At 46.7% G+C, this 13,508-nt stretch overlaps 1 protein-coding gene across 2 annotated transcripts in view; it reads right to left on the bottom strand.

The window, feature by feature from the left end:
• LOC119402383 (uncharacterized) overlaps positions 1-11,861 on the bottom strand; it is a 74,278-nt gene extending 62,417 nt beyond the window's left edge. The window contains exons 1-2 of one of the 2 annotated variants that reach the window (XM_037669518.2): positions 11,646-11,861; positions 447-622 (exon numbers count right to left, since the gene is read on the bottom strand). In XM_037669518.2, coding sequence (XP_037525446.1) covers positions 447-622; positions 11,646-11,837 — 368 coding nt within the window. In that variant the 5' untranslated portion in view covers positions 11,838-11,861. The remainder of the gene's footprint in view (positions 1-446; positions 623-11,645) is intronic. The other variant, XM_037669517.2, reaches the window with a different exon arrangement.
• Between the last annotated feature and the right edge of the window lie 1,647 nt (positions 11,862-13,508).

The following is a 13,508-nucleotide window of genomic DNA, read 5'->3' as shown; positions in this document are numbered from 1 at the left end:
TCATTTCGCGACCGCTCTAGGGCCTCGTATAAAAGGAGGCTTTGACAGCTCTCAAAAGAAGCAGAAAAACTCTCAATGCGCTCTGTTCAAGCCCCCAAAATGGGTTACATAAAAACACCAACTTTACCTCCAAAAGGAGGCTTTAAAAGCTCTCAAAAGAACCAGAAAAACTTCCAATGCGCTCCGTTCAAGCCCTCAAAATGAGTTCAATAAAAACACAAATTTACCTCCTTAGTTCCGTCCAATCACTCCCTTAAAGGATGTAAATAAATCCTCCTTTTGAACCTCCTTTTGAAGGGGGTTTTGCGTAGTACCTTTTTGATGCACGTTATGCATCGAGCCCGAAACTCCCTAAGAGGCTCAAGCCCGTTTGCAGTGCCGTTTCAAACCGTAAATTCATGGTATTATGCACAAATCCCTTATTATACGTTGGAAGCTTTTTTTACCATTGCTTATTTGCAGTGAGGAAGGACCGTGTGAAATTGTACTGATCACTTGTGAGATTATTTTTCCTTAAATGATCACAGGTTCCTGTTTCATTTATGCACTCGAAACCACTACAGTTCGCAGAGACATTTACACTCCAGTAATACAAATACAGTGGATCAGTTGTGTTCAGTACCTGCGGAAAAAGTATGGAAGCGATATTATGAGTACGTGTGCAATATTTCTATCATTTATAGGTTAAATTAGTTACAAGTGCTAGCGACGTGTCAGCAAAGGCAGTAAAGTATTCTAGAATTATGTCTTTCGAGTCCCCTGGTAGTCTTGTTTTGGTAGGTATGGCACCTGTTGTATTTTTCTGCAGGGCATAAAGTGCATGCTTGTTCATTCGTTTCTTGCCACGCAGAAGCGTGTTCTGGGTGCTCATGAATAAATGAAAATTATTGCTCGCGAATTGTGCCAGCCTCTACAATAAGCTTGATAAAAAGAGGAGCAAAACACGGAATTACCACACGCATAACAGAAAGCTGAACTCTATTAGAAAAAGCGCAGACAAACAGGTATCTAGACTGGGCATGCAACAGCGACGAGAAATAAGGAAATGTTTATTCGTTCAAGCAGCAAATACAGAGTGTTTGTTAGGGAAATGCAAGATTTAAAATAAAAGTACTATGCCACAAAGGTTAAATGTCGTCTTTTCAGACTAAATATATACATGGAGGCTGCAATGCTTGATGCTGCTAACGGTACCTTGGTAATGTGACGTGGTTTATTGACGCGTCTTCAGCGAAAGTCGAGAGACGTCAAGAGTAGGGCGTCGAAGAGCGGCGGGCGTCAAGCAGCCAAAATCCGGGCGAGCCCGAGCTCGTGCCCCATGCTATTATTGACACCGCGGCTTGCTTGCTTGCTTGCTTGCTTGCTTGCTTGCTTGCTCGTGTGCTTCGTCGTCGTCCTCTCTTCACTACATTGTCCCCAGGGGAATACCGGAGCCATCTTGGCGACTTAAGGCGTTGGCAAGATAGTAGGCTCATAATATGGCTTGATGGAAGACACGTGGACGATTACCCGGCCGCGACTGCTCAAGTCGTCAGATACTGTCAAGGGCTCGACCCCCTAATTGATGGGAGAAGTCCGAGCAAGAATGCGGTAGGGGCCGTGGTATCGGGCCAGTAACTTGGAGGGAAGTCCAGGAGTGTTCGGTCGGACCCCAAGCTAGACGAGGCACCTGTCTTGAAAGCAGCAAGAGGTCGGTCGCCGTCGCGCCTAAGCTTCTCGCGACCTTTGTCTTCTGTCGTAAATCGTAAATGAACGGTCGACTGTCGACAATTTTCTGCGTACCTGGTAACGTCGGAAATTGGACTGTACTCACATACGTCAGGTGTGTAAAGAAGCATGGTGTCCAGCATGCATGGTGGCTCGCGACCGTATAAAAGAAAGAATGGTGAGAATCCTGTGGTCGCTGGCGTAGCACTGTCGTACGTATATGTCACGAAAGGAAGGACGGTGCCCCAGTTGGTCTGGTCTGATGCGGTGTGCACCGTCAGCATATCACCGAGAGTGCAATTAAATCTTTCGGTTAGGCCATTGGTGTGCGGATGATATGCGGTCGTCATGTGGTGAACGATGTTGCACTGAACGAGCAATGCTTCAATAGCTTCGGACAGGAAAACATGTCCTCTGTCGCTCAAAAGTTCGCAGGACAAGGTTGCGTACGTAAAAAAAGTGACAGTGTGGCCGCAAGGGCGAAGCAATCAATGCGATAGCAAGAAAATGGAATGTCACAGGCCGAACGGCAAGCAGCTAGAAACTTGCTACGTGTTGCTCAAGCACAAAGGACGCGGGATAGAACACACACAGGGTGAGTGCGAACTAACAGCTGTCACAAATCAACACTTGCAGCGCGCTGCTCAAACACAAAAAAGGACGCACGAAAAAAACGCACAGGTATACAAAATACGAGTGCGAAGTCTCACAGTTGTTACTTCAACTAGCCCCTGCTTTGGCTCTTCTAGCTAGCAGCTCACTCCTTTCGCAAACGCGGCCGCTGCAGCGAACAAAGTGATCTTCGTAGGGTCTACAGCTTCGACGCAAACTTTGCGGTGTAAAAACAAGACGTACAACACTCCACCTCAAGAGATAATCACGCGAGCACGGTCGACCACGCCCTGTATGTCAAAGTACAAGTTGAAGGTGCACATCCCAACTTCGGCGAAACACTAGACAGTTTTAGAGTTGGGGACCGAAGAAATGTGCGAGCCGCCAGGACGCATGTGCAGAACGCAAGCCACTCTCAGACTCTTGCGCTGGCGTTGTCCCAAAACCCTGCAGCGCCTTCCTTTGGGCGGCAAACAAAAGCACAGAGCGCACGACCTCAAGAAAAGAAAATAAAGACGGCACTTGGCAGTGGCACGTGAAGCCAAGGCTCGCATTTCCTTCGGGCGTCGATTCTGGTGACTAAGATAAAACTTCCTTTGACTCTAGTTCATACATATTCCTGTGGCTAAAATTACAGCGCAAACGATCTTCTTCGTCCTTCTTACTTCTTCTTTACTTCTTTGTCCTTGCACCCATCTTAATATGATCTCATGTCTTCACGTATCTAATACACTATCATCCTTCTTACATGTTTTGGTTTATAGCTATTGTTCTGTGCGCATATGCGGTAAGTTTGCATTGGGCTTACATATGCATGGGCGTACGCAAGAATAAAGCAGTTAGTCAGCGCTTGTGTCATACGTTTCTTTTCTTCGTGGGTGTCTTGTGCGTTTGAGCTGTAATTTTAGCCTCAGGATTCTGGTCGCGCTGTAACATATATACTGTGGTTCTGGTTCAGCCATCTCCTTTCTTCCCTCCTGTTGCATAAGCCTACAAGAGCCAAAGCTTTCCCACTAGCTCGCGCCACCATGAGCCACGGGACGCTCTTCTTTTTCCCTGGCTGACGGGCCACGAGTGGCGTGGCGCTAAAACCCCAAAATGGAAAACTATCATGGGCCGCCAGTGATACGACGCAAACACAGTGCGGCCAACCGTGAAGCATGCCCGCGTCTCACATAATTTTAATTTCGCCACATGTTGCGTCCCGTGCGTTTCACCCAACGCCACGTGTGTTTGTAATCTGCCGTTAGTATCCTGGAGAACAAATGAGGCATGGCCTAGTTGTCTAAGGCAGCGAGCTGCGGAGCGAGCGCGTCGGTATTTTTGTCTTCTAAATTGTTTTTATTTGTTGCTTTTATTTACATATACATGCATATACATATTCGGGACATGACGGCGACGGTAAAAAATCGCCTAGATTGTCCGCATAATTACTATCGCAATAAAACGCAACTTTTCTGGCTGTTGCTGTGGCCAAAGCTGCAGTCTCTGCATAATGCGAGAGGTGGTCTACGCCGGCGATGAGCCATCTATTCCCAGAAGTCGTCGAGGGAAGCGGGCCGTACGCTCTTAGAAAAAGAAAACGGTTGGCATATTCTCTAACTAAAAATTACAAAAAACACTAGCCTCATAGTAAGTGAATAATAATATCTGGGGTTTAACATCCCAACACCACGATATGATTATGAGGGACGCCGTAGTGGAGGGCTGCGGAAATTTCGACCACCTGGGGTTATTTAACGTGCACCTAAATCTAAGTACACGGGCCTCAAACATTTTCGCCTTTATCAAAAATGCAGCCGCCGTGGCCGGGATTCAATCCGCGACCTTCGGGTCAGCCGTCGAGCGCCATAACCAGCAGACCACCGTGGCGGGGCGTTAGTTAGTAAGTGAAGGTAGTAATGTGCAGGTTAGTGAAATTAGCTACCTAGTTAGTAAGTGAATAGTGCTGACTCGAATGGTTAGTTTATTACTAAGTTGTTTGTAATCGCGCTAGCAAATGTGTTACCATATTAGCTGTAGTGGACTGCAATTAGCCAAATAAAGGTTTACGCCTACTTTGTTTATATGTGCATGTGCATTGCCATATCAAGACGATTCAATTCGTTCATCCTTGTTAGGGGCTGGCTTTATCGGTTTTTCACTTGTGTTCATTTTATGTAAATGTGAAACATGCGTGCGCACGGTGTAATTCATGTACATGTGATAGTTTTCACTGACAATGTAGTTTGCCTACCTGATGCTTTTTATTGGCAGTTGGATTGGAATGGTGTGCGCGGTTAGGTGCGTTGTAAAAACGAGTGATTGGTGTAATAAAGATGTCAGCTGTAAGTTCAGCGCTCATCCACTGTACTGTGTTCCTGCATCCTCGTCCTTTTGCGCTGTTTTTCGCCAGCTAAGCTTGTACCAACTCGCCCAAATCAACGTCTTGCTTGGTAAGAGGGGCGATGATGGAGGCAAAGTGGCAGATAAATCGGCGAAAATATGAACAAAGCCCAATGAAACATCGAAGCGCCTTCATGCAAGTGGGCTTGGGGCATTCGGCAACGGCCCGGAGGGTCGTTCGGTTCGGAAGAACGCCTACCTTGCAGACGACGTGACCCAGTATAGTCAGCTGTCGTGCCACAAAATGACACAAAATGAGGTGTGGCACGTCAAAATCTCACGAAGGCCAAGAAGGTGAGTAGGAAAATTCCCAGAAAAGACTGCGATGTCATCAAGGTAGCAAAGGCACGTTTTCCACTAGTAGCCGTGAATGATGTTGTCCATCATCCTTTCCAAAGTAGCTGGGGCGTTGCACAATCCAAACGGCATGAGGTTAAACTCATAGAGTCCATCAGAGTGACGAAAGCAGTCTTCGCGCGATCGGTGACGGTCATCGGTACTCGCCAGTACCCCAAGCATAAATCTAAAGACGAGAAATATTGTGCTCCTTGTAAGCAATCGAGAGCATCTTCGATGTGCGGCAACGGGTACACATTTTTTCGAGTAATCTCATTGAAGCGGCGACAGTCAATACAGAACCTTATTGATCCGTCCTTCTCGCGCCAGGGGAGGGGCTCTGGGACGGCTGAATGACTGCGCGTTTAAGCATGTCGTCGACTTGTTCGTTGAAAATTTGCCCTTCTGCCGCGGAAACTCGATAGGATCGTTGGCGTGAGGGAGTATGTGAACCGGTGTCGATGTGGTGTGTGACGCTCGTTGTGCGGCTCAAGGTTGGCTGTGCGCAATTGAAGGACGAGCGGAAGTCTTGCAGAAGAGCGGGAAGTTCGCTGCGATTCGATGGCGGTAGATCGTCGGCAGTAGAAGGGCGGAAATTATCTGGGGCTGAAGAGCTGGCAACAGGTGATGTAATGGCCTTCAGTTGAAGGTTGTGTTGGTCCTCAGAGAAGTCCAGGGATCGCAAGAGGTCGACGTCTTGTACGTGCCCCAAACATTTCCCTCGAAGAAAGGTAACGGCGGACGTCAGCGAGTTGGCAACGAGCGTTATCGTAGCGCCAGATTTAACCGATAGTACTGCAAAGGGCCTTCGTAAGCCGCGACGACGGAGACATACTTCCGACGGGGCAAAGAGTGTTGCTCAGTCTGGTGCAGTCGTACAGGTCATTGCGACAAGGGTCCACGTTTGTAGGGTGATATCTGTGGCCTTAGCGACGACAAGTCTGTGAGGAGGGTCCGTCGAAAGAGAGGTCTGCAGAGGCTTAAGGGCTGCTTCTGCAGAGAACAGTCTATCATGGCGCTCTGACTCGATAGGAAGTCCCACCAGAGAATAATGTCGTGGGAGCAGGACGGTAGCACGAAAAATTCGATCACGTAAATTGCACCTAGTATGATGACTGGCACAGTGCAGACAGCTGACGGCGCCATGCACTGTGAGCTGTCAGTACGGATCATTATTCCTGATAGCGACGTCGTCTACTTCTTTATCTTGCGACGCAGTGTCTCAGAGATGACGGAAACGGCGGCCCCTCTGGCAATAAGCGCTACGGCGGCGGTTCCTTTAACATCGACGTCAATGACATTTTGCGGCGAAACACATGGGGGCCTTGGGCAGTTCGACTTGCATGCAGCTCTTGCCTCCGGAACTGCAGCAATCAGTTTCCCTCATCTGTAGCTGAGCGGCGACGCATGGGCGAGAGAGCGTCGTCGAGGAGATGGTGACCGGTGATTGGAGAAGCATGGTCGATTTTAAGCGGGGTGCTTGGGTGGTGTACGTGACGACGCGGGATCAGGCGGGGCCATGGTATTGAAGAAAGATGTGGGCATCGGCGGCAGTGGCCAGCGACGTGTCCAGCGACAACTAACGCGAAGCAGATGAGCCTGTTGCCCGGTGTTCGTCACACGTCTTGGCGGCGGTAAAAAGGAAGACGAGGGCGTCGCTTCTGCCACTTCTGCCCCCGCATTGCCAAAGTCGTCGCCTCCCCAGGAAGCTCTCCGCGTCTTATTCCGCTTGTTTCCCCTTCCTTCCCCGTTCCTTCTTTTTCAATTTTCCATTTCCTTAGTTGGTATGCCTCCCAACTTTTGAGGCCATTCCCCTGGGAGGGAAACCTACGGTGACACTCGATGCATATGTCTGCCAAAGACGTTACCCATTAAACGCTTGTTTTTCAGACACCCCTCTCAGCATCACTTACAGTCGACATCTGGACTTTTAAAAGAACGCCGCCCGTTTCTCCCCTTTTGTAATTGCCTTCTTCTGGCGCTTCCCACTCAGAGGTGGTTTTCTGGAATTAGAGAGACGCCACCATCTTCTGCAGCCTTTGCGGTAGCTGGACTCGACGACCCTTTGCCGGTCTTACAAGTTTCTTCCATGCTCCGCTATTTTCTTCGCCGTGCGTTGGGCGGCTCTCTCTTTGTTGCACCGCTCCTCCCTGCAATCTTTTCTTCTTCTCGTTCTTTCTTCTTCCCCCTTTTTCTGCTCCCCTTATCTCCGAGATGAGATTCCTGAGGGCCGTTGCAATTTTGCTTGAAACGGGGCAAGGGTTACACTCTTCTCCTTTATAGTTTTTTTTCCTTTCCAGACAGCAATTACGAACAGCAACACGCGCCCCCGCTGGAGCTGACGTCAACACTAACCCCCTTAAAGCTTAAACGCCAAGGATGACAAGGCGCCTTCGACAAAGATAGGGGCCCCTATCGGAACGCCGGCCAGCCTGTCTGAGGCACTTTCTCCTGTTTGTTCAACCTATCCCTCTCTTCACTACAGTAAAACAAATCATTGGAATTTTTAATGGCATTTTTATTATTATTTCGAGCGCAGTTGTTTATATATATATATATATATATATATATATATATATATATATATATATATCATACCCACTTTATAGAAATTGAAAACAAAGGACACGTAGTTCGCGAATTTCATTTCCGAATGTCAAGGCAAAGGGCACACAGGCAGCGCAGGAAAGCCGCCCGCTGTGTTCCATCAAAGCGAAAGGGTCATCATTTGTAGTTTTTATCTCTACTGCAGTAATTATGACATAAATGGAAAGGAGGAAAAGAGGGTGGAAAAACAACTTGCCCTTTACACTGCAGCTAAAAACTACAAAAATATCCCCTGCACGTTCCTTGGCTTCATCTTATGTTGGTTTAATTAGGTTGTATCTAACGAAGAAGCGAGCTCTTGATCCAATCCCTTTCGCTTTTCCACAGTGAGGATTTCGTCACGGCAGTCTTCATGCCTTGATGTAGCAAGCGAAGTTTTATTAACCCGAAAACCTTAGATGCCTCATCAAACGTCGACTGATCATCAAATGCGGCTCATGAAACGTCGACTGAGAAGGCAAAGCAGAAGAAGATGGCTTTCCCTTGGAGTCGTCTTAGGCGACCACGTAAAAGACGCGGCAAGTTTTTTGGCCAGTTGCAATTTCGTGAAAATATTATCTGCTATGTGGCGCCAGATGCCAAAAAGAGTATTCCAATCTAGCCGTCCTGCATGCGAGTGGCGCTGGCTGACATTCACAGGATTACAGAAACAGAAACACCCAACAAAGTGTAAGCGAGAACGACCGCCGCTGCAGCCCAATTAGTAGAGCATCGGACGCGTTATCCAAAGGTTGCAGGTTCGACACCTACCATCAGGAAGTTGTTTTTCGTCCAAGTTATTTCATTTCCATTTATATCATAATTCATACACTGCAGCAAAAAAGTAATGTCTCCTGTGACTCCCTTGGCTGTTTTGTCTGTACGCCAAATTTCGTTCTGTATAGCAAGAAACAAGCCCTTCATTCAATCCCTCCAACTATTCGTTGTAGTTGCGCGTGACCTTTTGCAACTGTTATATTGATATCACCGGAATTCTCTATGTCTAACCATATATTAATGCTGGCTGCAAGTTGGATCAGGCGTATGTCGTTCATAGTAAAAAGAAACACATACAGGGCCAGAAGGGTGAGCCATCGATACGAGCGCCAAATGACCCGTGGGCTAGAGACGATTTCAAAAGAGACCATGCAATAACCAAGAATAACTAACCATACACGGTTATCGTCATCATGACAATCATGATGCCCATCATTATATTTGCCACTTCAGGACGAAAGCTTGTCCATGTCCTCTCGAATAAGGCCTGTCTTTCACTTCGTCGTTCCATATTTGGCTTTCAAATTTCTTAATTTATTCACTGACCCTGACACCCGGCGGCCCTCGGCTGCGTTTTTCATACCTTAGTTTCCACACCGTTGACCTTAACGACGACCTGTGATGTGTCCGCATTTTCTGTGGTTTGTACGCATTTCTGAGCCTGTCCAGATAGGTTTCTTTGTGTTAGTGCCCACTAGAATATCGGTTATTGCTCCTAGTTATTTGATGCCCTCTGCTGTCTTCCCACCAGTTAAAGTTACACCTATAATTTCCCGTTCAACACCAGCTGCGTGGTACATAACCTCTACAATTTATTCTTAATCCTCCAACTTTAACATATTTTGTTATAATTGATGAATATGTAATAGTTAGTTTTTTTTTATTATAGCGAATGCCATCGATGCTTTATAAAACGCAGAAAGTGACCATCGGCTTCAACATGAACTGCACAAAAAATCATAAGATGATGAGGTTACGCTATGACGTCATGACGACGTCATCACATCGTCCCTTGGCCAACGGAGCACCGATGAGGCCATGCAAAGCGACGTGATGTGCAGAAATCTTCCAGTGCCTCTGATGCCGGAGGCGGTGCCAACCTACGTTGGGTGCAGAATGCTTTGCGTGGGGTCGGAAAGGGGGGGGGGGGGGGCGTGAATGCAATCGAGTGAGAAGAAACACAAGAAGGTGGCTTGTGTTTCTTCTGGGGATAAATAAAAGAGGCAAAGATAGAGAAAGAAATAGAAAGCCAAGGACACAAAAAAGAAGATACAAATAAAAAAATCACGCCATATCCACGGAATGAATGATGACAAGTGGGCGAAGCTCGAGAGGGGGAGATCATCGGTAAACCGTAACTCTCCCGTGAAAGTTAGCCCATTACATCATTAGAAAGACGTAAGAATGAGCGTATATTATACAAAATCAACTTTTATTTTGTTCTTGTTCATTTGTTGTTTCGTTTCTTCGTTCTTTTCATGTCGTCGTTGTCATGGCGGCTGGATTGCGAGGTCCCTTCATTATGACGGCTTTATGGTCCGCGAAATGAAGCGAGAGAGGTTCTTGTACTGGCTGCAGTGGGAAGTTTGCAAACACTAAGTCTATGCACGTCCCTCGGATCGTGGTAGGTTGCATATGGATACATCTGAGTGCGTATTTGGAAAGCATGTGCTGCACGATCCAGTCATTGGCAATGAGGTCCACGTTGAAGTCCCCAACAAGCACAAACAGACGGTTCTTGTACTTGTTGTCGTAGTCACGTAACGCAGCGTCTATAAACGACTTGACGTCCCCGATAGACAGGTTGGGTCCGAGGTACACGGTCATGACGGCGACTAGCAGACGGCGACTGAATCGGTGGACCGGTGTTTTGACGCGTGGTGGCGCTTCCGAGCTCGATTGTCGGCTCCGCGACAGAGTGCCAAGCATGAAGCTTAACCCGCACCTCCACCAGTGTAACGACGTGGGATCGACGAGGACACGGAGCACGACAAACAAACACGCTTTATCGATCAGAGAAAGAACTGCAACGTCTTCTTCGTCCCTGCGCTGGGCCAAGAACACTCGCGCTGCTTCGTTGCCATCACCACTGGCACATACGCGCGGCATAGGCGGTCACGTACGAGCTAGGAGGGACAAACCCACGGCTTTAGGAGCTTCGCCCCTAAAAGAGTAAGAAGTATAATTTGCCATGTGGCGTAGGAAACCTACGATCTTCATGAATCGGCACGTGCTCTCTTCGTTAACTTCTTCAACTTCGTCGTCTTGTTCCATCTTCTGCTTCGCTCCCAGAGCACGTGTGCCGATTCCTACACCGTAGGATGCAGTATAACAACGACGGGCGAGAGATGCTACGTTTAGCACCTTAGCAATCCCATCAATTCCGGTGTGCCAGTGTAGTGGACCAGTGTGGTGTGTAGCGGGATTTGCTCGATTTCTGTGGCACATACGCGCTATAGCAGTTTCATAGCAAAGCTGTTATGGTAGAGGTTTGCCCAGTGTCGTAGATAGAAAATTATCAAAATCATCAATCCGCAAGCGCTCAATGACCGCCCAAGCATTCTATACAAATGGTTAGCAAGCTGGAACGTGCCTAGCAGCTCTGCTGTGAACCAGCCTTGCGCAACTTAGCGCAAGCTGCGCTAATTCTTTTATAGTGGTTTTGTGAAATGCTAAAACTTCACAAAAGCAAACCGGCCAACACTCACAGATTTCTCTTTCTCTTTCTTTATTCTCCGAAAAATACATTTCAGTGACAATCATTGAGTATTCAGCTGCTCTAACATGCTCACGTAAAATAAGTTGCCTAGTGCAGACACTTATCTCTCGAACAATGCTACATATTCCATATTTGAGCGTCTAGATTGAACATTGCTAGAGCTCCTTCGTTTCCTGCTAAGTATCCTCCTCCATGCACCTTTATACTTAGAAAACGCTGGCGCTAAATAGGGAAGGAAAGCTTCATTAAATATATTGGGCTGCCAGCAGCACCTCCGTCGCCGTTGCCCACGTATTTGTTAGCGGCGCCATGCCGTTTCAACTTACGTGATTAAAGCAAACATTATTTGTCGCAATGTCTTATGAGATCTTTCACTGAAGCATTTAGGAATTAGCTTCACAAAGCCTGCCGCATTGCACAAAGAGAGCAAAGGATTAATGCAATGTATGTTGGCTCATATTTAGGTCACTTAGAGTCAGTAATCTGAGCAAGACTCTGGCGGTCTCAAATGCGAAACACTTACCGCTGTGAGATTCAACTCGGCACGGCCTCTTGCCAGTGCTCCCGTTCCAGGTTTGAACGTGGTTGTGCATTCGATGCAGCCGTAAATACAAGAAATACAGAGCAACGTGAAGCAAGCATGGTATACCGATGGAGTATGAAGAAGCTTCATGGCAAAAGAAGAGAGACTGTTGTTGCTTTGCTTAGTGTTCATATATTGGTAGGAATTTACTGGGGGCTCTAGTAATACAATGTGCGATGCTATTTTTTCCGTCATTTATATAGGCGTCAAATGTATGCACGGAGACATCACACCATTTTTTACGTCAATAGTGTTTGTATCAGTCAAAGCCTTTTTTCGATGAGTGTCTTTAGGCAGAAAATGAAGCAACATGTTTGACACTGCATATCTTACTGAAAGGTGTGTATTGGGAAAAGTCGTACGAAGTTTCTTGGGGTCACACGCAAAGTTCACCCTTCTTTTGATAGTGCATGAACGAAAGCATTTAACAGCGACGCAGGCCAAGGAACTCGACCATTTTTGAATGTGAATTTATTTGACATTTAAAAGCAGCGTTCGCTTACTCTAACATTTTCTGGTTAACCTCCCTGCCTTTCCGCATTGCATTTCTCTCTCTCTCTCTCAGGAAATACCTCAGCTATCGGAGTGTCAGCAGTATTTCTCACAGCAATTTTCTTGATCCACAGTTATTCGCGCACTGAAAATAAAGTATCTTTCTTTTAAGTTTGCTGGGTCATTTTCTTGTACAGAAGGAAACTACGAAATAAAAATTGAGTGAAAAAATGAATGGATTTTACCTACGTTAAAGATGCAAGTTGGGATTGCAATTTTAAACGTGTTACATTGTGCTAAAAAATAGAAACAAATTACCAAATGAGCGAAAAAAAGTAGGGTAAAGATAGAAGTGTCAATGTGGTGCTAACTTGGGCTTGTTAGTACATACTAGCAAAATTCGGTAACAGTGCAAGGAACAGGGCAAACATACTCCGACAGACGAAGAGCTGAGTGTGTCTGTCTTTTTTGTCCCGTTACTTGTGTGGTTAGCCAATTTTTCTAGAGAGGTATCGTTCCAGAATCACTAAACCGCCGATATTCTGCACTTGTTTGTCTATTGTGCTTTTCTTCGTGGTGATAATGGAGCGCGACTGAATCTCAGTGCATCACACACGAGAACTCCCTGTTTTGCGTGCACATCACAGTGAGCACTTTTAGGATGTCTCGGGCTGATTGAACTACTCTCATGCGCTTTTGAAATACAGACGTTCTGCGGAGAATCAGAGACTGTCCACTACAGGTGATTCAAGTCAATCATAGAAAGCATATATAAGCTACAAGTCTCAACAGTGCTAAACTATAGACGGTGAGCCCCGATCGCATTCACTATTAAATTATAACCCCCTTATTTGCTGTTTAAGGTCGAAGTTGATCCCTGCGGAGCGTAACACAGCGCCTAGCGGGTATGGAATCGAGAATCGGACGAAATCTCGCCTGGTCGGGATGTAATGGCATGGTAGAAATAAAAACATATAACGCATGAAACACTGAACGCATCATGATTCCCACTGATACCCAGACTCAGTTATCGCGCGGGCAAAGAATTGGATGAAGCGGAAATATTTGGAGTCTTTGACTGCAAATATACCCAAGCTTGTGCAAGTAATTTAGTACAGGAGCCAACAATTTGCCTCTTACGTAAACAACAATAGTCTCTTACGTAAAAGCACCACCGATTGCTGCGTGCGTTGTTCAGCACACTGGCCCTATGTGCAGTCTCGACAAAATAAAGCTAGGGTTGTTACTAGGGCGGCTAGATGGTTTCACATGATAGCGTTCGAGCGCAGGCTCGTAGAAAAATCCGTCTGT

This window comes from Rhipicephalus sanguineus, chromosome 8 (assembly GCF_013339695.2).
Source record: "Rhipicephalus sanguineus isolate Rsan-2018 chromosome 8, BIME_Rsan_1.4, whole genome shotgun sequence".
Classification (NCBI taxonomy): Eukaryota; Metazoa; Arthropoda; class Arachnida; order Ixodida; family Ixodidae; genus Rhipicephalus; species Rhipicephalus sanguineus.
The sequence above is the reverse complement of the archived record's forward strand: the minus strand, read 5'-3'. Positions and strand labels throughout refer to the sequence as shown.